General features: G+C 64.3%; 1 protein-coding gene across 1 annotated transcript in view; it reads left to right on the forward strand.

The window, feature by feature from the left end:
* The first annotated feature begins 23728 nt into the window (after positions 1–23728).
* The window catches only part of NOTCH1 (notch receptor 1), a 45055-nt gene continuing 40850 nt past the window's right edge, over positions 23729–27933 (forward strand). Inside the window, exons 1-2 of the mRNA XM_069477090.1 lie at positions 23729–23839; positions 25437–25515. Coding sequence (XP_069333191.1) covers positions 23779–23839; positions 25437–25515 — 140 coding nt within the window. The 5' untranslated portion in view covers positions 23729–23778. The remainder of the gene's footprint in view (positions 23840–25436; positions 25516–27933) is intronic.

Raw genomic sequence — 27933 nt, forward strand, 5'->3', positions numbered from 1 at the left:
TGGAGGGCGGGAAAGGGGCTGGGGGGGCTGCTGGCGTTAACTCTTTCTGCCCTGGATTTAATTGTCCCCTTTCCGGCCTGGGCTCCTCGGTGGCTCCTGGCCCCGGATGCTTTCCTGACGCTGACTCCGGAGGGGGAGGGGAGGGAACAAAAAAATCACAACAAACACAAAGCCTCCGCGGTAAATAGCCCTGGCAGGTGAAGTCTGAGAACCAGGAAACGGCCCCCCAGGGTCCCACAGCCGGAAGCAGGGCCTGGGCACCTGGGCTGCACACCTGACCGGGAGCCCGCCTCCCTGCGGCGGGTAGGGGCCCCCGCCAACTGCCATAAACTGCAGGGCTTTCGGGACCCTCGGCTGGGGGCTCTACGGCAAGTTTTTCCCATTACCTCACCCGGAAGGGCGGGGGAGGCTCCCTGCAGCCCTGACAATCCGGCCTCACGCCCCTGGAGCTGCGGCCCCCAAGCTGGCGCCCCAGCATCCGCTTCTAGCTCAGGACTGGGGCTCGGGATGCAGACCTGGTGTCACCCTGCTCCACCCCCGCCTCTGCACCACCTGCCGGCAGCAGGCTGGCCCAGGGCAGGAGCCCGCGTCCCTCCAGCCCCATCACGGAGAAACGGAGAAACGGAGGAACCAGCACAGCCAGGAGCCGCGACCAGCGGGCTGAGGCCACCCCCACCACACTGAGCTTGGACTCTTGACCAGGACGGGCGGGGAGCAGCACCCCCACATCCGATCTCCTGGAGCCCCCCACAGCCCAGGAGGCACCATCAGGATCACCCCGTTTCCTCCTGTGTGACTTCGACTCCATTGCTACCCTCTCTGGTCGTCCCCCACGTGTCCCCCACTAGTGGGGCCACACCGAAGAAAGTGATGTCCAGAGGCCAGACCCCCCACCCCCCGCCCGCCAGCGCCCGCCGGTTCTCACAGCCCCGGCGGCAGCTGGAGACTCCCACACTCTCCGGGTCCTGTCTGGGCCCTGCCCCCAGCCTGCTGGAAATGCCGACCAGATGTTGGGACTGTCGCCCGTGGGGGGCGGGAGGAAGTGGCTGCGGGGGAGCCCAGTGGGAGAGCAGGCAGACCCAGCCTGTGAGCCCGTGTCCGCCTCGCCCTCGCCACTGCTCAGATGGGGAGACTGAGGCTGAAGGCCTCAACTGGAGGGGGAGCACAGGCCTCCTTTTGAGTCCCAGACTGGCCTCTGCCCAGCGCTGCCCAGCGCTGCGACCTCAGGCCATGCCTCGGCCTCCCTGAGCCTGGCTCAGCCCCGCAGGGCCACGCAGAGGAGGGTCAAAGGCCCCGCGGGAGCCACCGGCCACCCTGGAGGGCTCAGGGAGTGCCGGCTTCTGCCGGGCACCACCACCCTGCTAGAGTGCCACGTCCTGCAGGAGGCTGGCTTGGGCCACGGACCCCAGCGACAGCCCCACCTCCTGCCCTGCACGCACACACTCAAACACGCACGCATGCAATCTCCTGCGGATATATACACACGCACATGTAAGCTTGCCCACACACATGCACACACTCACATGGTGCACGCACAATCACACATGTGTGCGAACTCACACAGGTACACGAATGCAACATACATGTTTAGGGTCATGCACAGGCTCACACACCAGCTTATACACACGTGGGTACACACGCACAGGCAGACAAGCACAGCTGCGCGTGGATACCCACACGTGAGCAGGCACACACGTGAACAGGCACACACGTGAGCAGGCACACATGTGAGCAGGCACACATGCCCACTCATAGGCAGGCACACGCGTGAACGGGGACTTGTGCACACATGCACTGTCACACATGTGCGCACCTGAGTGCTATTCTCCCTCCCAGGAACACCACACTGCTTCCTTTGTGTGACAGGGTGACACCCCAGCCCCCTGCACGTCCGCCTGCTCCCGGAGCCTTCCCCCGGCCGACTCTGTGCCAGGCCCCGTGCCCAGGTGAGGACTCAGAGGACTCAGCACAGACCCTCGTCAAGGAGTCAAGCTCACCCAAAAAGTGACTGTGAAGTTGTGTAATACAGGCTGGGCCCCTGAAACCCGAGGCCACAGCAGCCATCCCCAGGCCCTGAGCAGCCACTGTCCCCTGGGACGTGGAGGGACACAGTTCCTCTCTGAGCAGACCAGGCACCTGCCCGGAGCTCCAGGCGGCTTAGCCTCAGTGTAGGCAGGGCCAGGACAGCCCCCCAGCCACACTGGGACCCGGGGACTTGCCAGGCCTCCCAACGTCGGGACGAGGCTTCGTCCCCCGGGTGGTCCCCTGGCTTGGGTGGGAGTCTTGAGAACGGGCTGGGGTCCAGGTTCCTGCCCGGCCCACTGTGCTGCAGGACAGACATTTACTGTGTGTTTCCTGCCGGGCCCGGCCCCTAGAACACCCCTCCACCTCGTGTCCTGTGGGGGGTGTGGGGGTGAGGCCGGGCCTCCCTCTCCCTGGTGTGGCCTCTGGGGCCCCCGACCCTGCAGGGCCGAGCACAGCTGCTCCCCGCAGCCGCGGTGTCTTTCGGAAGCCCAGCTCCGACCCGGCCCGCTGCCCCACCCTCTGGCCACCTTCCCAAAGACGCCTGCTGTGGCCTGTGTCCAAGGGTTCCAGGTTTACTTGCCCGGGGCACCACGCTGACCCCTCTGGGGGCTCACGTAACCTGGTCCATCCTCCCGCCTTGGCTGGAACCTCGGGTGTCCCCTAGCCACCCCAGGGGTACATGCCGCGTGGCTGGGCTTTGTCCTACTGCACGTGTCTCTCCGGGTGTCCCCAGAGGGCCCTGCTGTAGCCCCCACAGTGCCTGACTCGTGGGGGTACCCCACAGATGTGAGTGCAATGAATGAACGAAGGGACCAGTCTAAGCTCGGGTGGGATGAGCTCGAGGAACCGGGGAGAAGGCTTCCGCCCAGCTCTCCAAACCCCACTCCTCGCTTTCGCCCCCCGAGAAATGCCTTCCCTGCCCCTGCCCGACCTCCCACAGGGGTCAGCCCAGACCCTTAACCGCTCAGGTGGGGGCAATGGGTATTGCTGGCCCAGGAGGACAGCGGCGGGGGCAGCCAGCAGTAACGGGGAAAGGGAGTGACAGGGTGTGAGTCAGGCCCCGTGTCCAGGCTCTGACCCTGGCTAGCTGTGTGACCTTAAGCAGGTTGCTCGCCCTCTCTGGGCCTGCCTCAGTTTTCCCTCCTGTGAATGGGGTTGTGAGCACAGGGGCGGGGGCCGTGCTCCCTGGCTGCTCGAGCAGCGACCCGGCCGCAGGCGGGCCAGGCGTGGGAAGCTGCGGGTGAGGTGGAAGGAAGGCTGGCTCCAGCCAGCCTGGGGGAGGCCACTGCAGGGCCGGCCAGGGAGTCGCTCATTGTGACAGAGCCTTGGGGAAGCAGAGAGGAAGCTGGTGGGGGGGGGGACCCAGACCCCAAGCGGTGGGGGACAGGTGGGGCCAAGCCTGGGCTCCGCCAGCTGCCAAGGCCACCCCTAGAGGCCACCACCTCCCTGGTGGCAGCCAGGTCAGTATGCAAGTGACTGTCAGGACAGCAGCGGTTCCTGGGCCCCACTGTGTGCTGGGCGCCGCAGGCCCGTGGAGAAGGGGACCGGGCCATCCCGGTGCAGGGGCTCCAGCTGGGACCCCTGGCTGGCCTGGGAGGAGGTCCTGGGAACGCCAAGATGGCTCCCAGCCCTGCCTGTGGGCATCCTGAGGGGGTCTGCAGAGCCTGTGGCCTTTGCTCTGTTTTGGGCACATCCCCTTGAAAAACACGATGAGCACTCTACAAGTGTCCTGGGGCCACTGTCACCAAGCACCACCGACTGGGTGGCTCAAAGCAACAGAGATTCCTTCTCCCCCAGTTCTGCAGGCCGAAGTCTGGGGTCCAGTGTGGGCAGGTCCCAGGTTCCCTGCTCTGCCAGCTGCCGGGGGGCCAGCGGTCCTGGGCACGCCAACCTTGGCCTCCTCTTCAGGTCGGTTTGCTGGCTGTCTCCTCTCATGTTAGGACACTTGTCATTGGGTTTAGGGCCCGCCCTGGTCTGGGGTGACCTCGTCTCCAGGTCCTGACCTTAATTACATCCCATTCTGAGACTCTGGGTGGACGTGGATTTTGGGGGCTCCGTGGACCCTGAGTGCAGCGTGATCCACCTGTGTGTGCCACCCCTCTTCAGGCGCCACGTCCAGTCCCCAGGGCCCTCAAGGCAGATTCCTGGGGAGGGGTCGGGGGTGCTCGGGCAGAGGAGCCGCTGAGCAGAGGCCCCATCCCCCACCCCACGTGCGGCGCCCAGCTGCGCTCGGTCCTCTGCACACAGGTGGCTGCCCCTGTGCCCTGCATGTGGGAGGCTCTGGCCTCCAGCCAGGGGCTGAGCAGTGGGCAGCAGCGGCCGCAGGCAGGGCCAGGCCGGGACATAGAAAGGAGACGCCTTCTGTGGGCCCGAGGGCCTGGGAAGCCTGTGGCAGGTGCGTCCCCAACCCCTGAGGCCCAGCCGGGGCCGGGCTAGGGTTTCTGGAGCTGGTGCCGGTGCTGCGCCAAGACATCCCCAGCGTGGGCCAGCCTGTGGTCCGGCTCCCAGGGCACGGCAGAAATGTCCTTTTGTTGGCTGAACAAAGCAGCTTTGAGTTGGGCCCTTATCTCAGGCCGTGGTGAGACGGGACACCACAGACCAGCCAGGAGCCACCGGCCAGCCGGGAGGGCGCCCCAGCGGGGAGGGGCGGGGAAGGCTGTGGGAGGGGCTGGGGAGGGCTGAGAGCTGGCGCTGCCTCCCTCTAGCCGGGGTCTGCGGGGCTCCCGAGGGACGCAGCAGGCCCATCAGATAAGGCCCAGGGAGGGCACAGGTGTGCACAGACATACACAGGTGGGTGCAGGCAGGCACAGGTAGGCACAGGTGTGTATAGGTGGGCACAGGTGTGCTGGGTACAGGGGGGCACAGACATAGGCAGGCAAGGTGGGCACAGGTGTGTACAGGTGGGCACAGACAGGCACAGGTGGGCAGAGGCAGACAGAGGTGTGTACAGGCAGGCATGTGCGTACACAGGTGGGCACAGGTGGGCTTCCATGGGCAGAGCCAGGATGGTGGCAAGGCTGCCCCTCCCCCGGTGACAGGTGCCCAGTGGGGCAGGAGATGCTCATCCTGGCCCAGCCCGGTGGTCTCCACAGACAAGCCCCTGACTGGGCTCTTTGAGGGCAAGGCCGGGAAGGTGTGGCCTGTGGGGCCCACCTGTGTCCTAGGGAGCTCAGAGGCCTGAGAGAGATGCTGTGCCCTGTCCTGCTGTCCCGGGCCCCAGCTCAGGCTTCTGTGGAGGGTGGGACCGGCCAGGAACCCCAGGGCAGAGGGTGGCAGCAGGGCCCGTGAGCCCATGCCAGGCCTGCCCCGTGCTCAGCGCAGGCAGAAACCCTCCCCAGGAGCCACCGGGTGCCCAGGACACCGGTGCCAAGGGGCCAGCGGCTCTTCCCCTGCCAGGACCCTCCTCCCCCCACCCGCCTCCTCTGCCCCCTTGTCTCTGGGTCTGGGGGCACCGCTGGGGGCTCGGAAAACCCTGCTGAGTGAATGAACGGCCAGGGTAGACACAGGCCAGCCTGTGCTGCAAGGGTTCCGGAAGGGGCGTGGGCATCGCTGGGATGCTGGGCACCTGCCCGGCAGCGGGCTCACCCCTCCTGGATGGCCGGCCTGGGGGCTGGAGCCGGGCGGGGGCGAGGCTGGGGCTGCCATTTCCCTGCCTGGCTGAGGGCCAGCTGGGCAGACGCCCGCCCCGCCCCGCCAGGCCCAGACTCCACTGGGGGCTGCTCCGGCCACAGGCAGGCTTGGCGGCTCAGCCCAGCTGGGGACAGGACACAGCACAGGCGCCGTCTGCACAGGCTTATTCGGTGCCTGGTGTGCAGGTCGGGGCCCCTGCGGGCCCTGCTCAGGGGCTTTGATTAACCCCAAGCCCTGGGTGAGGAAGGCAGCTCCGGCTGTGGTAACTCCACGGTGTTCAGGATTAAGGGTCCTTCCATCTCTGCCCTACCCTCCTGTTGTGCGGTTTCCAGTCCTGCTTTGTGCAGTGGTCCAGGATAGCTGCTGGGGTTCCAGCCATCACCTCTGCATTCCGGGCAGCTAGAGGAAGGAGAAGCTCTCATTCTCTCATTTACAAAGAAGTCCCTGGAAGCCCAACACCAACACACCCACTTCCCTCTCACTGGCCAGAACCTGGTCCCGTGACCACGTCGCCCTGCAGTGGGGGCTGGAATGCAAGTTCCTAGTGCTCTGCTGCCTCAGATGAAATTAGGTTCCAAAGGAAGAGGGGAGAAGGTCGTGGATGTTGGGGTGGGCTCCTACAGTCTCTGCCGAAGTGAGTGGAGCGGACTGGCCCCAGCAGACATTAAAACACGTCATACAGCTGCAGTAATTAAAGCAGCGATGCTGGCATAGGAGCCGGTATGCAGATCAACGACACAGCTTAGAGGCCAGAGGCGGGTTCAAATGCACAGAATTCAGCACGTGGCAAGGACGGAGGTGCGAATCCGTGAGGAGAGCCGGGTCACTCAAGAACCCAGCCACACTCGGAAAGCCAGGTGGCCGGCTGGAAAACCCAAAGGACAGTCGGCGTCTCGTAGCACAGTAAACCCCAGGGGGATCGGAGATTTCAGCGTAAAACATGAAGCCACCAAGGCTAGAAAAGAACACAAGAAATTTCTTTATGAGCCTGAGGTGAGCCCTTCCTAAGCATGACACAAAATACAAAAATCCACCACACAAAATTTTTTTTACAAATTCAACTGCATAAAATAAAATTTCTGCATAGTAAAACCACCTTCAGTCAAGGTCTGCTGTTTAGTAAGGTGGGGGACATATTTGTGAAACATGTCACACAAAGGGCTAAATTCTCTCCTATGCAAAGAGCTCTAACAAATCAATTTTTAAAAGGTTAATAATCCAATAGGGGAGAAGAATGGAAAGCAAAAGATGTGAACAGGGACTTCACATGAAGGAAAAACAAGAGGCTCATGAACACGTGGGAAGATGCTCCTGCTCACTCTCTGGGCGCAACGCGACTAAAACGCACGGAGAGCGTCACTCGCACGCGTTGTAAATGACGGCAGCTCACACGCGGCAACTGGCAGAACTCTCAGAACTGCACACGCGCACTCTCCGACCCCGCTCTAGGGGGGCGCTGTGCCCTGGGCGTGTTGGGCGTGACGCCCTGGAGCACACAGTTCCTGAGCTCAGCAGGAAAACCCAAATGCCGCCAGTGGGCTGCACGGACCACAGGACAGAGTATTCGACAGCGAAGGAAAGAGGCAGGAGGGAGGAGGTGGGTCTTGGTAAGGGGCCGTTTCTACGTTCACATCGTAAGCGAGGAGAGCTGTGCTTGTCAGCGCAGAGCAGGTGGAGGGACAGAGCTCCACACACCTGCCTGCAAAACCTCACCTGGGAAGGGCCCATAGGCGCTGGCACCTCCTTTGCCTTTGGGAGGGATTCGGGGAGCCCAGGACGGGGTCTATGGGAAGCTTTTCACAGTACACCCTTTGGGCTCTTGTTGAATACAAATTCAACCTCTAGGACAGGGTGGGTAAGGACACGGGGGAGGGGGAGTGAGTGAGGGGCCAGGGTCCTGCTGAAGCCAGGCCACCTGTTCCAGGTCCGGGTCAGGACTCCGGGGCTGTGGGAACAGGTGAGGAAGGATGAGGTTGCTTATTCATTCATCAAACACGGTTGTGCCAGGCAGACAGAGTTCAGCTCTGACCAAGGAAGGTTGGCCCTGTCCTCTCAAACTCAGACCTTGGCAGAGGGGACACAAAAGACAAGTTGCAGGTGGGTAATGACAATCCTTTGTGACAAGGGCCCTGCTGTGGGGGGCCAGACCCACGGGGGTGGGGGACACCTACCAGGCTAGGGCCTCAGTTACGGGGAAGGGAGTGGGCAAGGCCAAGGCAGGCTGATAGCCAGCCCCTCCACCCAAGGCAGTTCCCAGGGTCTGAGCTGGGGAGGGACAGGAGGTGGGACTGCCCCTCCGCGGGACACAGTTTCTGGAGCTGGGCTGGTGCATTCATCAGTGGCTCATTTGCACGGCCATTCACCGGCCATGGCCATTCACTGGCTCCTGCATTCCTGCCCTGCCCTGCAGAAAGAGAGCCCCTGTTTTCCCCACGCTCTCCCTCCCCAAAGGGAAGGACAATGGGGGTGAGGGGGGACCATTGTGTGAGGCCCTGAGTGTTTGCATAGCAAGTGCCTTGGTTGTTGAATGGGGCAGAAGCATCCCAGGAATGCTGCCTGAGCTACTGAGGGGCTGTCCCCCAGCACTGGTCAGCCCAGCACATCCTTGCCAAGGCTTCTGGGTCTTCCTGTCACTCATACCTGCCAGGGCAAAGGGGGAGAAGGGGGGGTAGGAGGACGAGATTGGCCAGGTTTAAGCACCAGGATTGAGATCTGCCAAGCACAGAGGTATAGGTTGTGCACTGCACAACTCCGGGGAGAGCCATCAATCTGGGCAGCCACAATTGGCAGCAACCCTGCAGCCTCCTTCTTGGCCTTAGTGGCCTCAGCAGTAAAATGGGATAGGAGACCCCACCCTAAAAAGGTATCTGCTTTTGGCCCATGGTGGGAAGCGGCATGGGAGAGATGGGAAGGTGACAGGGGACGGGGGAGAGAAGGAAGGAAATCCACAAAGGACGTGAGAAGGGAGAGGCCTCTGGATGACGCGCCGAGGGCCACGCGGGAAGCCGTGTGGAGTCTGTCACGCAGACTTTCCTCGGGCATTGTCAGGGCTGGGGCTGCAGGCTCAGGGCCAGCATCAGGTGACGGCCAGCGGCTCAGAAGTCTCTGCGGGTCCCCACGACCTGGCTCCCGCCCTCTCCAGGGCCCTTCAGATTCCCCGACAGACCTCACAGACAGGAGGGAGGGGCCGGGATGGAGGGGACCCCAGGGACTGAGCTGGCCACACTGGGAAGAGGAGGGTACCTGGGGGGCGGCTGCACCGGCCCCAGGTCAAATGACACACCCAAGCCTGAAGCCACAGCCTTCAACCCCCAGCGATCCCAGCGCACCCACAAATGAGACTACAAATGTCATTCACAGGGGTGACAGCCAGGACCAGAGTGGACACTGTCCCTGAAGCTGTCACGCTGCCCTCGGCACCCCAAATGGCTGGCTCTTCCAAGCCTTACCTGGAGGATGCAGAGCGGTGGTGGCTGAGGCCGCCCAGGCCAAGCCTGTGACACTGGGGTGAGTGCCAGACAGTACCTGCCTCTGGGGCGCAGGAGGACAAGGGGCTGGGAAACGTCAGGGGAGGGTGCAGCAGGCGGGGACCCACATGGGGGTGATGGCAGGAGAAGGGAGGGCTATGCGTGACCTCAGGGGGTCATGGGGCTGCTCAGGAGGACAAGGGAGGGGACAGGCAGGACCTTGGGGGAGAGGAAGCCAGAGGGGCAGCTGGAGGCCCGGGCCGGGGTCTGGGCCCTCGCTGTGCCCTCCGCGCCCTGAAGGGAGGAAGCGCTGCCCCAAATGCAGGGGGGAGGCTGAGGCCCTGGGGGCTACGCAGACCTGCCTGAGGTGGCTGAGCAGGGCCTGCTCCGAGGGTGTGCCCTAGACCGGGACAGAGGGCTGCCCCTGAGCCGGCAGAGGGAGCCGGGCCGCCCGGTCTCGGGGAGGGACGAGGGAGCCCACACAGCAGCCTCTCGGAGATTGCCCGGTTTGGCCCGCCCCGCGCACCGGCAGGGAGAGGAGAGAGTAAGCGCCTCACTTAGCCTCGTGCTGGGCTGTGTAGCTATTTATATCTCGTGTGAGCACCGAGATGATTAATGGTGAGAAAAACGTCTGTGGCACCGGGGCCTCCACACACCCGTGGTCCATGCAGCCAGGCGGGCCCTTCTCAGCCACCGTCTGCCGCTCGCGACCGGACTGTCCCTGAAGTCAGGTCTTCCGCAGAAGGAACAGAAGGATTTGCAGGGAGGTGTATGAAGCCCAGCGGCACCCACCCCCCAGAGGGAGGGCGGCCTGGGAGGCCCCTGGCCTGGATCAGCTCCAGCTGCTGTAGATGGGAGCAGTTTTCTAGAAAGAGGGCTTTGGGCAACACCTCCAGGAACAGCAATGCCCTGCCTGGTGTCCCAGGCGCCTTCGGACAGGGAGAGGCCGGGAGGGGAGTCCGGCCCATGGGAGCCGGCAAGGGCTGCCTGCTCTCCACCCTGCGTGGCCGGGCAGGGGGGGTTCAGGTTCTGGTCGGACCCTCTCCCCGGGACATCTCCCGCAAGCTCGAAGTTGTGCACGGGACTCCAGGGTGTTCTCAGAACCTCCTGGGGTGGCCTGGACCCAGTCCTGCCTCTGCGGTTTTCCTGACCACGTGACTCAGTTTCCCAAAATTTAATATGGACCTACCTCATAGAGTTGCGATAATTCGTTAGAAAAAATCGCAGTGAAGCCCTCAGTCCAGGGCCTGGTGCCTGTGGGGGTGAAGGGGGCCACACTCCACGGAGCCCCTGACCTCACCCAGGCCCACAGTGCAGGGCCCAGCCTGCGCTCAGGACCACCCCGGCCTCCTGGGGCAGGAAGGCCTGCTGTGGCCCACTCCGGCCAGGAGGAGCAGAGCCCAGTGCCGGCCACGCCAGGCCGGGCTGGGGTTGCCGAGGGCAGCCTTCCCCATCCCCCGCCCCCCCCACCCCCCGGCAGACTCAGCAGCAGCTGCGCCCCGAACTGGCACTTCCCGGCTAGGGTCCAGGCATCTCAGGCAGAGGGGCCCCCCATCCCCGCCCCAGCCCTGTGCACCCTTGGGCCTACTGACCCTCAGGGGCTCGGGTGCCTGTCCCCCACGCTCCCCACCCAGCTCTGCACATGGTGTTGGGGGGCTTGCTCCCCTCCCTCAGACTCCTGGCCACCGGCCCCTCCCACCTTCATCCCAAAGGCCTTGCAGGCTGCTGGGGGGTGGTAGGGGAACCCGCAGACAGATCTGTGGCGGTGGAGGTTTAGGGGACACGGTGGGAGGGGCCTTCGGACTCCCAGGGCTTTGCTGACTCTTCTCTTTGGGGCTGAGACCCCCGCCAGTCCCACTCCATGCACCCCGGCAGCCTGGGGTCCGGGGACCCGGAAACCAAGCCGGGGCGGCCGGGCGGGCCCCAGGGGCTTCTCTGCCTGTCTCTCAGTGGGAATGGCCCCTCCCCTGCCGCCCACTCGTCCCAGCCCACTCAGCGACCCGGAGAAGGACCCTGGAGCCCCAGCCTCTGTGGCCCCCAGGGGAGGGCCTCTGAGTTGGGGTGAAGACCGGGCCCCGTGAACCCTGTCGGCTCTGTGAGGTGGGCTCCACCGCGGACCGCGGAGCACCTCGGGGACGGAGCCCCAGCAGAAGGTGGCAGAGACCCAAACCACTGTCTCCCATGGGCCCGGCGGGTGGGTGCCAGGGGTGCTCCCTCTCCCCCGCGCATCTTGCCTTCGCAGCTCCGGCTGGCTTGGCCGGCTGGGACCCACTGCTGAGCCGCCGTGTCCCGCTCTCCCCCGGCCCTGTCACTTAGTAGGCACTTCCCAGTGGCCGGACTCTCCGCAGGCCTCGCTCTCAGCCTCGGCACATACTCAGTTTCACAGGCGAGCGGCTCCAGGTTCTCCAGGTGTAAGTGACGCGGCCGGAGGAGTCTCTCGTGGCAGGTTTTCTGGGCTTCACGTGTTCCTCGTGATGAACTCCCCGAAGAGCCGCCAGGTCAAAAGTCTGAATGTTTTATGCCTCTCGCCACACCAGTTGTCAGAAGAAGTCCGGGACGTCTGGGCAGAGAAGGGACCGCGCTGTCACGCCACTGTGGGGAGAGGGGACCTTCCCCGAGTGAAGACTGGCCTGTGGCGTCCGCACACGCTCCGGAGCCGCCAGGACTGTGGTGCGCGAGGCCTACGGTGCACGGCTCAGCCAGTTTCGAGGACTGTCCCGCTTTGAGATGCACAAGGCCAGATCAGCATTTGGGGGAGGATTCAGAAGGCCCCTGGCACTTCGTCACGGGGGTCCACAGACAAAGAGGCTCTTGTTGGGGGCAGAGACCTGGCACTGCCCCCAGGGCGACCCGGGCCAGCCCATCCACACCGGGCCTGAGTGTCCACGCACGACTCCAGCTGGGCAGGCTGGGCAGGTCTGCCCCGGTCACGGCACATGCTGGGGGGCCTTGCAGGGAGGGAGGCCGCACTGGGAGGCATGCAGGGCAGGGGTGGCAGGCCCCTCTCCACGGATGGGGCCCACCCCAAGGGTCCAGGCCACAGAGGACCTCCGGAACCGGCCAAGGGGCTGGGCTTCATCGGCGGTGCCGAGCGGTCTCCCACCTGCAGCTGCGCCGTGGGCTCCCTTGAAATTCACACACAGGCCTGGTGGCAGCGTCACTCACCCGAGAGCCAGCTCAGCAAGGCCGGTGGACGCAGACATTAAGAAGTCACCATTTCCTGCTGATTTTAAACATTTTATGAAGCCCTTTGACCCAGCCCTTTCCTTTCTTGTAGCAGCTCCAGCCCCCCGGGACTTTCCTGTTTACTGAACCCCAGGGGCCGGCCCTGACCTGGTCTGGCTGGGCCAGCTGTTCCATTCTATTTTCGGCTACACCCGGCCAGCAGGTCCTGGGCTTGGGGGGCAGCTGGGCTGCGGGGGGGGCTCCTCACCCCATAGCCAGGTCTGATCCCACCCTGGCAGCTGCCCGCGTCCCTGCTTCTCCAGCCATCCCTCCTTCAGGAAGCTGTCCCCAGGCCCCACCGCAGCAAAGGAGGGGCCCCTCCCGCCAGCCCTCCACCTGCCCAAGGCCCTGGGAGCCGCCTGTGAATGCTCTTCAAGTTGGAATCCGAATGAGGTGTCTTCGAGCCTGGGGGCCCTATGCGACCCACTCCCATCCTGATAAACAGTTTCCAAGCAGTCGGTTTGGTTTGGGGGCAGGCTGGTGACATCCCATCCGCCCAAACTCCAGGACAAGCCCAGGCTGAGGGATGGGGTTGAAGAGGGTCTGCTCAGCGTCTCAGGGTCAGGGTGCTGCAGGGACGGGCTCCACAGAGTGCCGCACACTGCAAAGTGCTGTCTTACGTTGTGAATTACCATGTGTCCAGCCCAGCTTCCAGCTTGGTGGTCTGTGGTCTTGGGCAGTGCAGATAGACTGGGTGGAACAGTGTAATCTCTTTATTATTATATTTACCCAGAATGTTCACCCCATGTTATCTTTTTCAATCTTTGGCCCAGAGAGTGCCTACCGTAGGAAGAAGTATCATCATTTTTCAGAGGAGAAAAGTAAGGCCCAGAAGGGGGAGGTGACTGCCCGTGTTACAAAGCTGCTGAGTGCAAACTGGCCTTCTCCTGTCTCGGAGGTTGGGGGCAGCCCCCGGCCGCCTGTTTCCCATCCCAGGAGGTCTGGCCTTCCCGGCTGGGCCCGATGTCCTGGGAAAAGACTTCCCACAGCACAGAGAAAAGGAGATGCTCTTAAAGGCAGCGTAGGGGTCCTGGGGCGGGGGAGGAGGTCGGGGAACCGGGTCCCAAGACCCCCAGCGGACAGCTGGCTGTGGACCCCGGTGCCGGCGTGACTGCAGGGTGCCCTCCTGGGTGAGGCTGGCAGCTGCCGCCCTGCCTGCCCAGGGTACCGCCTGTCCTCAGGCCCCCAGACACCGCTCCCTGATGACACTCCCCTCCTCGGCCTGTCTACTGTGACCTAAGGCTGCTTCTCTTTGCGCAGTGGAGCCCCGCTGACGCTTGGTCACTCCTGGCCACTGTCCACACCAGGACAGAAGTCTCATCCCCGCCTCCCAGTCCTGCCCTTCAACCCAGTCCCTCCCACCCCCCATGTCCTAGCTGATGTGGTTCCCTGGGCCCTCCCCGGGAGCTGTCCAGAGCTCTGAGCCCTGGGCCTGTGCACTCCTGACACCCTGGGCTTTGGCCGTGGTGGGGCTGGGCGGGGGGAGGGCACAGTCCAGGCTCCATCGGGTGAGCGGGTGGCCCACAGCCCTCTGGGCAGGGGTCTTGCCTGCTGGGCTCATGCTGTGGGCATCAGTGCCAGGGCAGGGTCTCAGCCACCTCCTCCGCCACTGCCCCTCTGCCCCTGGGTGTTCCAGCCCAGCCCCATTAGACAGATGAGAAGGTCGAGGCAGGAGAGATGGACTCGCCTGAGGCAACAGTGAAGCGCCACAGAGGCAGGTGCGAACCCAGCTCCACGGCCCCCGGGCTGGACACGGAGCCCTCCTCGAACTTGGTAACAGAACACAGAAACAAGACTGGGCCTGGCACGTGTCAGCCCCTGGTCTGGTTGGTTCGTGGCCAGCTCCCGGGCTCAGCACAGGGCCTGGCACAGAGTCCCGGGGACCTAGGGGGACATGCCAAAGCCTGGTTCCAGCCAAGGTAGACAGGAACTTTCTTTGAAGAGTAAACAGAACCTGTGGCCTGGCCATGGGGCCCCTGGGTGCCTCTGATCCCACCGCGAGGCTCTGAGGTCCCCTGAGCGCACAAGTGCGGAAACACCTGCAGTCCCCAGGACGAGGCGGCAGGCGCGGTTCAGCACGTGGGAGAACTTCAGGTCGGCCACTTCCCAGCGGGGCCAACGCCCCCCCCTCGGCCCGCTGCGCGGCCAGACCGCCCAGCCGGCTCCGCACTGACAGAGCGGGCACCGGCTGGGTGAGGGGTCCGGGGCTGGAGGGAGGGTGCCCACTGCTGGGCCTGGGTGGGAAGGGGCTCCAGGCCGGAGGCAGCAAGTGGTGCAGCCCCTGGCCCTGCCACCGTGGCCACGGGAGGAAGGGGCAGACAGGCTTTGGGTGGAGGGTCTGTCCCAGCCGTGGGGTCGCCGGCTGCAGGAGTTTCACCGCAGACCACAGAGCTCAGGAGAGCCTGTTATTCCTGCACCAGACGGCCGGGGGTGAGGGGGCTGCTCGCCCGGCCGGGAGTCTGAGGAAGGAGACCTGGAAGCCTGGGCTCTCCTGGCTCTGCCCCCAACTCCTCGTGCAGCCTTGAATGCTGTCCTTCCCTCTCGGCCTCAGTTTCCCAGGGGTCTTGCTTAGCCTCCAGCGGGGCTGCTGTGGGGCAAAAGGAGAAGATGAACATCCAGTTGCCTTGTAACCAGTGAGCCTGTCCAGCATAACACCTTCAGGCGTGGCTGCACCCAGGGGCTCCAGCGGTGTTCAGTTTCTGCGTTTGAAGCCAGCTTGGGACGTTTGTAACCCGAACCAGTCCCCTCTGGTCGTGTTGTCCTCTCTTTGGAAAGGCTGGGCAGTGAGCTTGGGCTCAGAGAACTGGACACTCCGGCAGCCCAAAGACACCGTGTGCCATGGTTTCTTCCGTGCGTTTTCTGAAAAGGCTTGAGTCCTGCCTCAGTCACGGGGTTGGCCCTGTTGGCGTTCTGTGTTTGGGAACAGAGCTAGTTCAAGTTCTAGTGCTGTCACCTTTGAGCAGCTTTTGCTCCAACAGGGGACGAGAGCGTCATCCGCCAGCCCTGTCCAGAGCCTGAAGCGGATCCGTCCAGGCATTCACGGGACGTGCGCACTCCCACTGTGCAACTGGGCAGACGTGAAGGCACCTCACTATGTCGTCTCCCTGAAGAGACAGAGCTGCAGCCACGCGCCGGCAGGTGTGTGTGCAGGCAGGTGCCCGGCTGGCCCCCCCCCGCCCCCCGTCAGTGCCCTGACACCTTGCGCAAAGCTTGTCGAATTCAGAAACTACCTTTGTCTGCATTAAAATGCCTTTACCGCTAGTGTTAATTTCCTGGACATAATTCATGGCTTCAAACCACAAAAATTTATGCTCTCCCAGTCCCGGAGCCCGGAAGTCCAAAATCCAGGTGCTGCCGCCCTCGGAAGGCTCCTGGGAAGGTCCCTCCTGCCTCCGCTGTCGCCGGCTGGTTGCTGGCAACCCTTGGTGCTCCCTGGCCTGGGGCTGCCTCTCCCCAGCCTCTGCCCCTCTTCCCACAACCTCCTCCCCGTGTCCGAAGTCCCCTCTTCTCCTGAGGACACCAGTCATCGGATCAGGGCCACCCTAATTCAGTACGACTTCATTTTCACATGATCACACCTGCAAAAGTCCTATTTCCAAATTGGGTCACATTCGCAGGCTTTCGGGGGAGGGGGAGCTCTCCAGCATATCTCTGGGGCACACATGTCAACCCATAAAACCCACGGGCAGCAGGCGGTAAGCCAGGCACACTCTCCCGGCAGGTGGAGGGAACCACAGGTGCGGGAGGGAACGGTGTGGTCCGGGCTGAGTTTGCCCTGGTGGATGGCGGGACCAGCCCCAAGGCCTGTGGCTGCCCCAGGCCCTGGCTGGATCACCACGAAGCGTTGGCTGCGTCAACCCTTTGGGCTGTGTGGTGGGTCCCTGCAGACAAAGACACTGGAGCAGGTGAGGACGGCAGAGGGAGCATGCTCGGAGCTGCTTTGCCAGAACGTTCCCCAGACACCTGCACGGCTGTTCCCTCACTTCCTCAGATCTCTGCTCCTGTGGCACCTGCTCGAGGAGCCTCCTGCCTGGACCCCACCAAGATGTGTCCTAGCACCTGCCTCCCTGGCCCCATAACCTGCACGGCCCCCCAACCAGGACGTGCACGTGGACACACCTGGTCACCATCTCCCTCCTCCCACCAGGACCTTGCACACGGGGAGGGCTCAAGAAATGGATCGTGAGTTCGGGGAAGATCCTGTCACCGTCCCCATGAGGGCACCCTCCCGGCCACCAGCCCTGCTCCCCTTAAGGCCTCCTTAAAACCTAAGATGATGGCGCCACTTCCCGGCTTCTCCCCTCTAGAGCGGCCTTAAGCAGTCTTGTTTCCCTAGTCTGTGCGCAGGGTGGGGTAGCTGGGCCGGGGTCCAGGCTCCGTGATGGGAGAGGTGGGGCCCAGCGCTGTTAGCACAGGCACCAGGCCTGTCACTGCTGCCCAACAGGTAGGCAGACGGACGAAGGGACCGGTGACAACACGCCGTGTGGCCTGCCCAGTGCTGCCTGTGGCCCTGCACGTCTCAGTCAGGGTCCCTGGGACCTGGGACCAGCCTTGGAGGGACAAGGACCCTGACCCGCCTCTCCCACCCCAGCTTCACAGAGCCCCCAGTGCCGTTCTAAGTGACGAGCAGGTGTCATTACAACCACACTCTGGAGGAAGGACAGGCCCCTCCGTGAGCGAGGCCCCCCAGGGAGAGGGGGTGGTGGCTGGCGTCAGATTCATTACAGCGGCCCACCTCCCCCCACCCCCCCTTAATCCATCAAGGGACTCTCCAGCTGGCCCAATGTCACCAAGGGGTGGTGGCAGAGGGGGAACCCCCCCGACAGGTGCCCTCACGAGAAGAGTCCCAGGCCCAATCCCCTTCCCGGCCCGGGCCCTGTTCCTTCGACGGTGGGAACCAAAGAGTGAAGACATCAGCACGTTCGATGAGGCCCTCCCAGAGGCCCTTCAGACCCTAAAGGGCACGGAAGTGAGCTGTCCCCACCAAGGCTGGCAGGGCGGGTGTTCTGTGCACGGTGCCCCCCACCCCTGGGGCAGGCCCTGAATTCGGGTCCCATGGGCGGGTCCCCTTGGCATCCTGGGCAAGGAGGGGTGGCGGCCCTGGGGTTCCCCTGTCTGCCGGCTGGGGCTGGGGTCCTCTCACCCCCACCTCGCTGCCGGAGCCCCTGGGAACGTGCAACCCGACCCTCGGCGGCCGGCTGGCTCCGGCACACGGCGGGTATCTTTACCCTCCCGCCCACCCAGTGACAGTGCGTCTGCTTTATGTTGTGCAAAGAAAGACCCCGCAGTGGTTGACGTGTCCCCCAGAGACGGCTGCAGGAGGCTCTGCCAGCCTGGAAGCGCGGTCACATTGCAGACTCGGGCTTTGCTCCTCGGCTGATGCTTGAAAATTCTCGCGCGAGATGTTGCCCAGTGAAATGCGGGTTGTCGATGGGGAGAGAAGGGCAGAGAGGGCGAGGCTGCGGGCCCATTTCTCGTCCCAGAAGCACGTGGCTCGCACGTTCAACGGGCATTGCCACCAAGGCGCCTGTTTCTATTTAAATGGCCCGAAGCAAGTCTCTGACTAAACTAACATTCCCACGCCAACACTCGGCAGCGCCTCTGGTTTTTGGCAATTTTTTTCCTTAGCTGTCAAAGCAAAAATATAGAAGAATTCTGGTCTTACTTAAGGATTGTTGGGGTTTTTCCTTCCCCAGAGACCCGAAAATAGCTCACAGATGTGCGGTACCTGCCAAGGCCTGTGCTCTGTGTGCTCCGTAACCCAAGCCCCCACTTCCAGCCTGTCTCCGTTCTCAGAGGGGTCCATGGGGGAAGCGCGGGGGAGGACGGAAGTTCTGAACATGTTTAAACGTGTCTGGAGCAGACAAGAGGAAACCCAGGCGGCCCGAGAGACCCTCGCCCAGGGCCAGGGGACGCTGAGGTTCAGGAAGCCCAAGCCCCACCCGGGGCACGGGGAACAGGGGTGGGCAGCGACGGAGGGCAAAGGTTCTGCCGGACTCCGGGCTCCTTGCGGGGGATTCCTGCAGGGGCAGACGGTTCTGCTTATATGGTCCCTACAAACATAAAAATGAACTTTTTTTTTTCTTAAAAGGGGAGCTTTCCAGTCATTTTTACCGCTAGAAAGGAAGGGGACAGGAGGAGGATGGGAGGAAGAAGGAAGGAAGGAAGGGAGGAAGGAAGGGGGAGAGAGAGAGAAGGATGAGAAAAAGAGCAGGAGGGAGGAGGGAGGAGCTGGGACTCAGCCTGGCCAGGCTCTTCCCATGACTCAACCCTCAGAGTTTGCACTGGAGCCTGAGGGGCGGGGCGGAGCAGTTTCATCCCCCGGGGCCCTTTCTTTTTGGAGAAAGTTCTGAGCTAAGGGCAGGGGGGCCAGTCAGGGAGGGAGCTCCCCTCCGGCAGGCTCCGCAGGGGTCCCTGGGCCCCAGCTGTTGGGGATCTTGGGAGTGTGGGGCTTTGTGGGCAGACGGGGCCAGGCCAGGCCCCACATCCCCATTCAGAGCCCCAGCGCCCCACCCGTGCCTGCAGGGCCCCAGCCTCCAAGCCAGCCCCAGCCTGGAGGGGCTCCGGAGCCCAGTCACCTCCTGCCCACCCCTCCCCCCATGTCCCTCCTCCACGAAGCCCCCTGATTGTGGCAGGTCTGGCAGCTTTCTCAGTGCATACACCCCAGCCCACATGACGCCGGGGGTCCCCTGTGGGCACTGCCTTCACTGTCTCCCTGGGCTCCCAGGAAGCAGCAGAGATGGGCTGTCGAGCCCCCCGTGACCCAGCCCCAGGCCCAGCTCAGCCCAGGCTCCATGGGCAGCTGAGGGGACCCGGGACCTGGGGCCTGGAAATGTCTAAGCGGGGTCCCTCCTTCCGAGGGCTTAGGAGACCATGCCCAAGGCCATCTGCTGTCTTTTCTGGGCCCAAAGTTGGGCTCTATGTTCAGAGCACTCCAGGGACTCCAGCAACAGGCAGCAGGCAGGTGGGTCAGAGCCCTGAGGCCCCACGGGACAGGCAGGCTGTCTCCCCCTATGGATGGCCTGCACCGCGCTGCCCAGCCTGCAGGCATCTCTGGATGGACACCCAGGTCTGCCCCGTGGCCAGTCCTGCAGCCCTCAAGGCCCACACCAGCCGGGCCTCACCAGCTCACCTGTTCAGGGGGCCGGGTGCCTGTCTGGGGACTTGCCCGGGCAACACACTCCCGGCCTCTGTGCACCTCTGGGGCGCTGGCTCTCCTGCCTCTGCCTCGGGTGCAGCACGGGCTCCCGAGTGGGGACCACTGGGGTGATGAGCAGACATGCCCTGGGCATAGCCCCAGCCACAACTGGGGGCTGCTGTGCTTGCCGCTGGGCCCAGGGAGGCCACCAGGCACCTGGCAGAAGTGCTGGCCAGGCAGCTACCCAGCAGGTGTGCGCCAAGCCAGCCCGACGGGCTCCTGCCGGCCCTGCACCCACATTCCGTCAGCATCTCTGACACGGGTCAGTCAGCAAACTTTCCGGAGCTTCTCATGTGGGGGCTGGGACCCAGCAGGGACAGGCCCTGCCCCAGAGGCCACAGACAGTCGGTGTGTCAGCAGGCTGTGTGGTCGGGGCTGGAGCACGAGGCCGAGGGGCCATGGGATGGTGCCCTGGAGGACACCAAGGCTGAGGAGTTGCCCAGGGACAAATGGGGAGAGGTCACTTCAGCAGAGGACAAGGCTGGGGACAGGAGACCAGGGAAGTCACCCGACACCAGCCACTGGGGTGCCCGGCATGAGCGGAGATGGCCAGCACCTGCAGGAGGCCCCAGCCAGCCCACTGGCAGGTACAGGCAGCTGCATGCACACCTGGCCGGGGAGACAGCTGCTCTGCATGGGGGAGGGGAAGCGAGGCACATTCTACACCTGCGGTCCCCCAGGCCCCGGGCTGCAGACCGGTACTGGTCCGTGGCCTGTTGGGAACTGGGCCACATAGCAGGTGAGTGGCCGAGAGCGAGTGAAGCTTCATCTGTACTTACAGCTGCTCCCCATGGCTCACCATCCCCCCCACCCCCCTGGTGCCTGGTGCCAAAAAGGTTGGGGACCACTGCTCTGCACCCGCCTGTCCCTCCCTGGGCCTCTGCACCCTCAAGCGGGGGTGAAGCCCTCCAAGGTCAGTCTGAATCCAGCCCAGGGAAGAATAGCGCGGAGGGGGCAGGCGGCAGCATCCCCAGCCCTGTCGTGTACACAGACGGCCCAGCACAGCCTTCAGGGGCACCCCCTGCTGCCCAGCAGCAGCCAAGGACCAAGGCCTGCACCCGGCCTGGCTGTGAGCCAGTCTCATCACGACACCTCTGAGCCTCAGCTTCTCTCCTAAGGAGAGGGGAGCACCATGCTACCTGCCCCCCCGTGGGGCCGGGTCACGGGAGGGCAAATGCCGAGATGAACCCTGCAGGAAGGAAAGGGGCCGGTGGCCCAGGCTGGGGGGCCAGGCCCCAGGTGCAGCTCAGACTCTCCTGGGGGCTCTAAACACGCTGACCCGTCCACGCAGCCACAGACCAAGTCTCTCTGGGGCTGGAGAAGGACCTCATCTGTTTTAAGGTCTCCTGGGTTGCTAAAAGGCATGACAATGTCTACCCTGGTGCCACCCAGCGCCTGGGGCCGGGCATACAGCAAGAGCTCCAACAGCAGCACGTGCCTGTCGATTTACGCAGAGGTGTGTTCTGCTCTTGGAAGAGCGGGCATTGGCCCCACAAGAGGGTCTGGGGTGGGTCAAAGTCAGCAGGGCACCCCAGTATCTCCAGAGGCAAGAGAGAGGGGAGCTGGCCAGACTCAGCTTGCCCGGGGCGCAGAGCATAAGGGGCTTCTCCCCATCAGCACCTGCAGGTGGTCCCTGGAGAACTGGCCACAGGCCCCTCTCGCCCTCCCCTCTGCACAGCAGGCCTGCAGCCTCACCCCTCTGTTTCCAGGTTTCCCAGCCAGTGTGGGAGCAGCCTCTTCATTTGGTGGCCTGCCCCGCTCTGGGGTGTACCCTGGGAACCTCGTCCTGGCTCCCACTGTAGGCTGGGACTAGAAGCCCAAAGTGACTTCCCCCTGGGGAGGCCTCACTGCACTGCACCCCTCATTCAGCTGCCTGGGGTCCCGGCCCGCACTCCCCCATTGTGTCTCCAGAGCAGCCTGTGTGTCCCAGCATTCCTGCCCTCCCATGTTCCTCTCAGGGACCCCAATGCCCACTGCCCAGGGCGGCTCACCTGACCCACGGGAGAAGGTCCCCAGGCCCCAGGCCATCAGGACCCCCAATCTCCCCCACAACCCCTTTGGCCTAGTAAAAAGGAATGGGGAGGCCAGACATCTCCCGCCTAATTTGTGAATGAAAAAGCTTTACGCCCACTTGCCAGGGCCGGTCCTCAGCCCAGCTGTCCACGGGGCCCTCCATCCACAGGTGGTGCAGGAGTGGGAGGCCTGTGCCTCCCTCACCCCTGTGTGCCCAGTGCCACATCTATAACGTGGGCTGAGTGTGCCCAGCTCCTGGGTGGGCCGACGGCAGCCCCTGAGCGGGCCACTGTCCTCCCTGCTGGCAGAGGCCAGAGCTGCTGGCTCCTGGGGCAGACGTGGGGAGACTCCCAGTCCAGGCTTCCCCCCACCCCAGGCCGAAGGCTGAGAACCTGCTTCCAAGCCAGGGTTGCAGACCTGCCAAGGGAAGCACACAGGTGGTGGTGCCCCAGGGAGCCCCGAGGCCTTCAGGCCGCCGTCCTCCTCCCCGGAGCAGAGGGGGATATGGCGTGCAGAGTCTGGGAACCGCCAGCCCCACTCTTGCCTTCTATGGAAAATCTGCTCCTCCAGGCTGCCGCTGCCGTTACATAAACATCGCCGCTGCCTCCAGGCGCCTCCTCTCCTGGGCACTGACCCCGAGAGGTTATGGCTGAGAATGGAGCCCAAGCTTCGGGGAGGCAGGCGAGGGAACCTCCCCGCACAGCTGCTGGGGCCTGGACAGGCTGCCTGCACTGGTGGTCCAAGAGAACGCACCACTCCTGGCGACAGGTGTGCCAAGAAAGGCAGGCTGGGGTCACATGTGAAGTCTGCCCCTCTTTCTGCGCCTCCCTGGCCAAGGGCTGCCTCCATCGCCAGCCTCCAGGACCTTCGGCACCTCTCCTGCCCCCCACGGCCCTCCAACCCCTCGTCTCTGTCAGCCTTTAGGGCTTCCCTCAGGCACCACCTTCCCACTCCGGGAGAGGCTTCAGGACGCGCGCCTCCTGTCACCGCTCTCACTGCCGGGTTGGGTTGGAGAGGGGCGCTGTCTGCCCCTGGCACGAGGCCGTGAACTTTGGCTGCGCAGGAACTATGGCATGCATTTTGGACGCCCAGCGCTAAAGCGGCCTTGGCACAGGATGCCCATGTCTGGCGTCGCGGTGGAGAAATAAATCAGCCGGAAGGAACACGTGGGAGGGGCTGAGCCGGCGCTAGCGGCGGGTCCGCCCGACCCGCGTGCGCTTTCCGGGGCCACCTTAGGCGGCAGTGCCGGGAGCAGGAGGAGGACAGTGACCGTGGGGCGTCTGGGCGCTGGTCCCTCCTGGGAAAGCGAGTGCGAATCCGTAGGCCAGGCACTGGCCCAGGCTGTTCTCTCCGGGCGCCCCGAGCTCCCTCTCCAGAGGCAGCGGTCGCGGCGCCGCCACCTCTCACGGTCAAGTGCTTCGGAAGTCGTGGCCAGGAGTTATCTGGCCTCTATCCCACCGACGCCTAAAGCCTCGGCCACGGGCTCCGGGAGTGAGGCTGCCGGGTTCGGGACGCAGCCGCTGCCGCCCAGGGTGCGACTGCTCTGCCCCGGCCCAGGTCCCCCAAACTTGGCCTCAGCTGCTCCTCCCACCTTGCTGGGTCCAGCGCCCCGCCGGACACGGCTCCCGCGGCCTCGCCTTCCCCAGCCACCCCGGCCTCTTCTGCTATTGAAATGCAAATTTCCGTCGCCAATTGTCGCTGAGCGCGGCGACGGCTAGAGCCGGATCCTTCCGCAGCTCCGTCTCAAACTTTCGGTCTGAAAACTTTCGAGCGAGAAGTAGTCCCCAGGCGCCCGCCCCCAACCCCACTCCGCCCGCCGTGCCCCTCGGTCCCGCGGGGGCCGTCCCCGGACGCGCGCCCCGGCCGGGCACGCGGAGGGGCGAGGGGTGCGGGGTGCGGAGGGATCGGCGGGGGCGGGGCCGGGGCCGGGCGGGAGCCGGGGGCGGAGCGCACCCCGGCGCTGCGCCTCAGTAGTGCGGTGGCCACGGGAGGGAACGCAGGGGCGCGGGCGCGGGCGCGGGCGCGAGCGCAGTGAAGGAACGAACGGGGGGCGCCCAGCCGGGCCCCGGGACCGCGAGAGCCCAGCGCCGCCCAGGCCGGGACAGAGAGGGCAGCAGCGGGCCGCCGCCGCCGCGGGACCCTTCGGCGCGCGTGTGCGCCCAGCCCCGCCGGCCCAGCGCAGGAGGCCGCCCGGGCGCAGCGGGCAGCCGGCGGGCAGGCATGCCGCGGCTCCTGGCGCCCCTGCTCTGCCTGGCGCTGCTGCCCGCGCTCGACGCACGAGGTAGGCGCCGCTCCCCCGCGAGCCGCAACTTCCCGCGCCCTTGGAAACTTCGGCGGCCCTCTGCGCGCGCTCCGGGTGGCTGGGAGCCGGGAGACCGGGCGGCCGGGGTGGGGAGGGAGGAGCGGGCGGCCGGCGGCGAGGGGGAGCTGGAGTCCGGGCTGGAGAGGACGGGCCCTCTTCCTCTGCCCTCCCCGTTGGGGCGCGTTCGCGCCGCCCGCGCCTGAAGCCGGATTTGAAGCCCGGCGTGGGGTGCTGGGGACCCCGGAGGCCCAACCCTGGGCTCGCCCTTCACCAGCCGCGCGTGGGGCTTGCTGCCGGGACGGGCGGGCGGACTGCCTACTATTTTTCGATTTGAGTCGAGTCGGTTTGGGTTTCCTGTTGCTCCTCAGGGCCATTTATCTTCTTTCTTCTTCGCCTCTGGCCCGCCGTGGGGGGCGGATGTTGGGGCGCGGAGTGTGGGCTCTGGGGCGCCGCGTCTGCCTTTACTGACCCACACGCCCCGGGCTGCGGGGCTGCGGCGAGGCGAGGCGGGGCGAGGGGCGCGGACAGCTGGCCTCCCCGCGCCGGTGTCCCCCAGCCGGCGTAGACGGTTTGCGGAGGGTGCGGGAAACTCGCCGTGCAGGGCAGGACTGACTTTCACTTTGCTTTGCGGGGTTGAAGTTTGGAAATCTTGCGGGGGCAGAGAGTGGAGAGGGGGGTGCTTATTTCTTTCCCCACTTGTCATGGAGGGGTTCTCTGGGAACCTGGTGATTAATTCCACTGTTCACCCAAAAGTTGGTGGTGAGAATTATCCGTGCTCTTCAGAAAGTGGGGTCTGCGTCCCACTTTCCTCCTCCCCCCTCCCTCCTCGTCTCACGCAGCCGTGGAAAGCGGGGGAGGGAGAGGCCTGATTAATTGACCTCTTCTCAGAATGGGGTTGAATTCCTTCCAAATGGGGGATCTTCGTCCCCCTCCCGTGGGGAGGGTGCCCCTGGAGATGCCTGCCCTCGGGAGCAGGTATTGGGTGTCGTGGAGGCGGGGCCAGGTCCCCGGGGTGCAGTCTTGGAGCCACAGGAGGCAGCCCTGGCCGACAATGGGCTGCTCTGATTCCTAAGCGGGAGCTTTGTTGGCAGAGCAGCTGTCGCATTTTCCCACGAGCAGGGGAGCTGAGTGTGAGTGCAGCCCCCTGGTAGAACGTGTTTGAACAGAGAGACAATCGCCATGGCTGGATGGGGGCCCCAGCCCTGCCAGGGTGTCTGGGGGTGCCACGGTACAAAGTTTGGGAGAGCAGCCCAAGTCGCCTTTGCTTTGCTCCACTGCTGTCCAGGTGGCACATAAGGTCACCTCCCCCCTTTGAGCATGACCTGTCCGCCCACCACCTAACCTGTTCCACGGTCCCGGGTTTCTGACTACAGAGCTCTGGGCAGAACGCTGAAGCCCTTGGGTTTCTCGCCAGGCTTCCTGCGGCTCCTGCCCCCAGCAGCCCACCGCACTGAGCGCGGTGCCTGGTTCAGAGGCAGACGGTGCCCTCGGTTGGGGGCTGGTGGTGGATCCTGCGCCCCGGTAGTGGGGGCTCTGGTGCAGGCCAGGCTGACCTCTCTCCTCGTGCCCTCCCCAGGCCCGCGATGCTCCCAGCCTGGTGAGACCTGCTTGAATGGCGGGAAGTGTGAAGTGGTCAACGGCACGGAGGCCTGCGTGTGAGTACCGCCCCTGTGGGGACCTGTTGCCCCCCCTTGCCTTCTGCAGCAGGCCGGCAGGGGACAGAACACTAGGCCATTGTCTTCTGGAGATGGCCCAGAAGGCTGGGCGAGGTCACGTGTGACTTTTATTGGACAAAGTCTGGCAATTACTTAATCACCAGCAATTATGCATGTGTGGAGCTGGTCTGGCTGCCAGGAGGTTCTGCCTTCCTGGGCCACTCAGGCTACCGGGGCACTAGGTGGCAGTCCTCAGTACCCCACTTCTTCCCAATGTCCCTGAGAAACAGCTGACCTGCCAAGGGGTCTCTGGGCCATACTCAGAGAGGCCCAGCCCCCACCACCTTGCCAACCTGGGAGCACCTGCTTTGGGCAGGTGTTGCCGCCTCTGGGCAGGTGAACATCTCCAGGGCAGGTGAGCCTCTCAGCAGGGAACTGACCCACGCTTTGGGCTCTCTGCTCGCCCCCCTCACTCCTCCCTGGCCTCGGGGTGAGGTTGGGAAGAGAACTGGTCTTGTTGGTGCCTGTCTCCCCGGGTTCTGGGGCGTGAGGGTTTCTGTCCTGGCACCTGCAGACTCACCTCCTGACTCTGTGGCCCTTCCAGCCTCTGGCCTCGGTCCGAGGCTGTAGGGTGGGCATGGGGGAGGCTGGGAAATCCCTTTGGAATCTGCTCCCTGCCTGCCCGCCTGCGCGACCATGTCAGCCGGGGAGCGTTTCTGCTCTGGCCCGATGCCCTTCAACTTGAGTTCGTTCCTGATGGGAACGACGAGCAGTGTTTGGGGGCCGGAGGGGGAGGACCCTGGGGGCCGCCTCCCTCGCCTGCTGACTGCAGATGAAGCAGTGGCTCCCCGGCCAGGCCACCCCTCATTCCAACTGCCAGGGGCCCGTCCCCTTGACAACCCCTGCCCGCTCCTACCTCCGCTGAGGCCGGCCTGTGGCAGGCGGCCCCCCTTCCGTGGCCCCCACCCACCCCAAACTGAAGCCAATTAAGCAGGTCTGTGAGCAGTTTAATGGACAAAGCCGATTGTGTCTTTGTCAGATGCTAATGAATGCACACTGCTTTTTTTTTCCGCTTTTTTGGGGCCCTCTTTTCCCCCTGCAGAAGCCTCACGGACGCTTGATGCCCTAAATCTGACTTCTTTTCATTCAGAGACCGACAGCTGGGATTCAGGGGAAGTGCGGCAGCTATTGTTGGGGAGGCGGATTAATGCCGTGTGATTAATTATGCGAGGCTTCCCAGAACGTGTAACCCCCTTCCTCGCACCCACGAGGGGCACGGCCAGAAGGTTCTCACTTCTGCAGAGGACTGGGGAGGGCAGGAGGGGTGCCATGCTGGAGAACTGGGCTGTGCCTCGGGGTGCAGCCTGCTACAGCTCCCTTCTGAACCCCGCTGGCTGGCATCAGGGCTGCGACCCTTGGTGTTGCGGGGCTCTCTCCCGCTCCCCAGACCTGGCGGCTTCGCCAGCCACGTGCAGCGCCAGCCGGGCGACTGATAGGGGTTTTGGTGCCTGGCCTTGTCTCCTCCACTGGGGCCTGACGCCCCCTCCCTCTTGGCGGGAAGCCTGCCTCAGTTTGGCCTGGCAGGCCGCCGAGCTCAGGCCACAGAGACCCCATTGTGCACACCCTACAAATCCAATTAGAAGATGGAACGGAAGCGCCGTCCTCGGAGGCGCCCACCTCTGGGCAGCGCAGTGCTGGAGGCCAGGGCCACAGTCAGTCCCAGCTCTGCAGAGGCACAGGGCCTGATTCACACTGCAGTGCGGCGGTGGCGTGACTGCGTCGGGTTCGAGCCCCAGCTCCCTTGCTGGGGTTGGGTGCCAGAGTCCCACCCTGTACGCTGCACTTGGGGGCCCTGCCTTCCTGTCCCCGGCCACCCTTCTCAGAGGGTCCCAGCAGGTCTTCCCAGGAGTCGGCCAGAGCACAGGCTGGAGGCCTGGCTCCCTGGTGGGGAGAGACCCTTGCTCTTTCCTCAGAGGTGTCTGGGGTGCAGGCTTCTGGAGCCCTGCCAGCCTGGGTTCCAACCCTGGCTCTGTGGCACCCCGACACGGCCCTCGGGAAGTTCTTTGACTCGTGGTGGTGGGTGCTGGCTCCCCTGTGGAAGGGGCGTGGGGAACAGGGAAGTCACAGTGCCAGGCACGTTAGCACTGGGTGAATCATCTCTTTCCACCCCAAAGAGAAGGAACCTTTCCTAGAAGACACCGTCAGGTGGTTGCAGGGCTCAGGATTGGAAAGAGTGGTTTTTGTCGGTGCCAGATGCCTTTCCGGGAGGTCAAAGTGTCACTGAGGCCTGGTCAGACCGTGGCCGGGTAGGAAAGCGTTGCCGAACACGCTAGTGGGTGGAGCGTGGCCAGTCTCTGGGCAGCTGTTGTGTGGGCTAGCCATGGTGGCTGCCGTGGGAGGTTGGTGGCCCCTTGAGCA

This window comes from Eulemur rufifrons, chromosome 7 (genome assembly GCF_041146395.1).
Source record: "Eulemur rufifrons isolate Redbay chromosome 7, OSU_ERuf_1, whole genome shotgun sequence".
Lineage (NCBI taxonomy): Eukaryota > Metazoa > Chordata > Mammalia > Primates > Lemuridae > Eulemur > Eulemur rufifrons.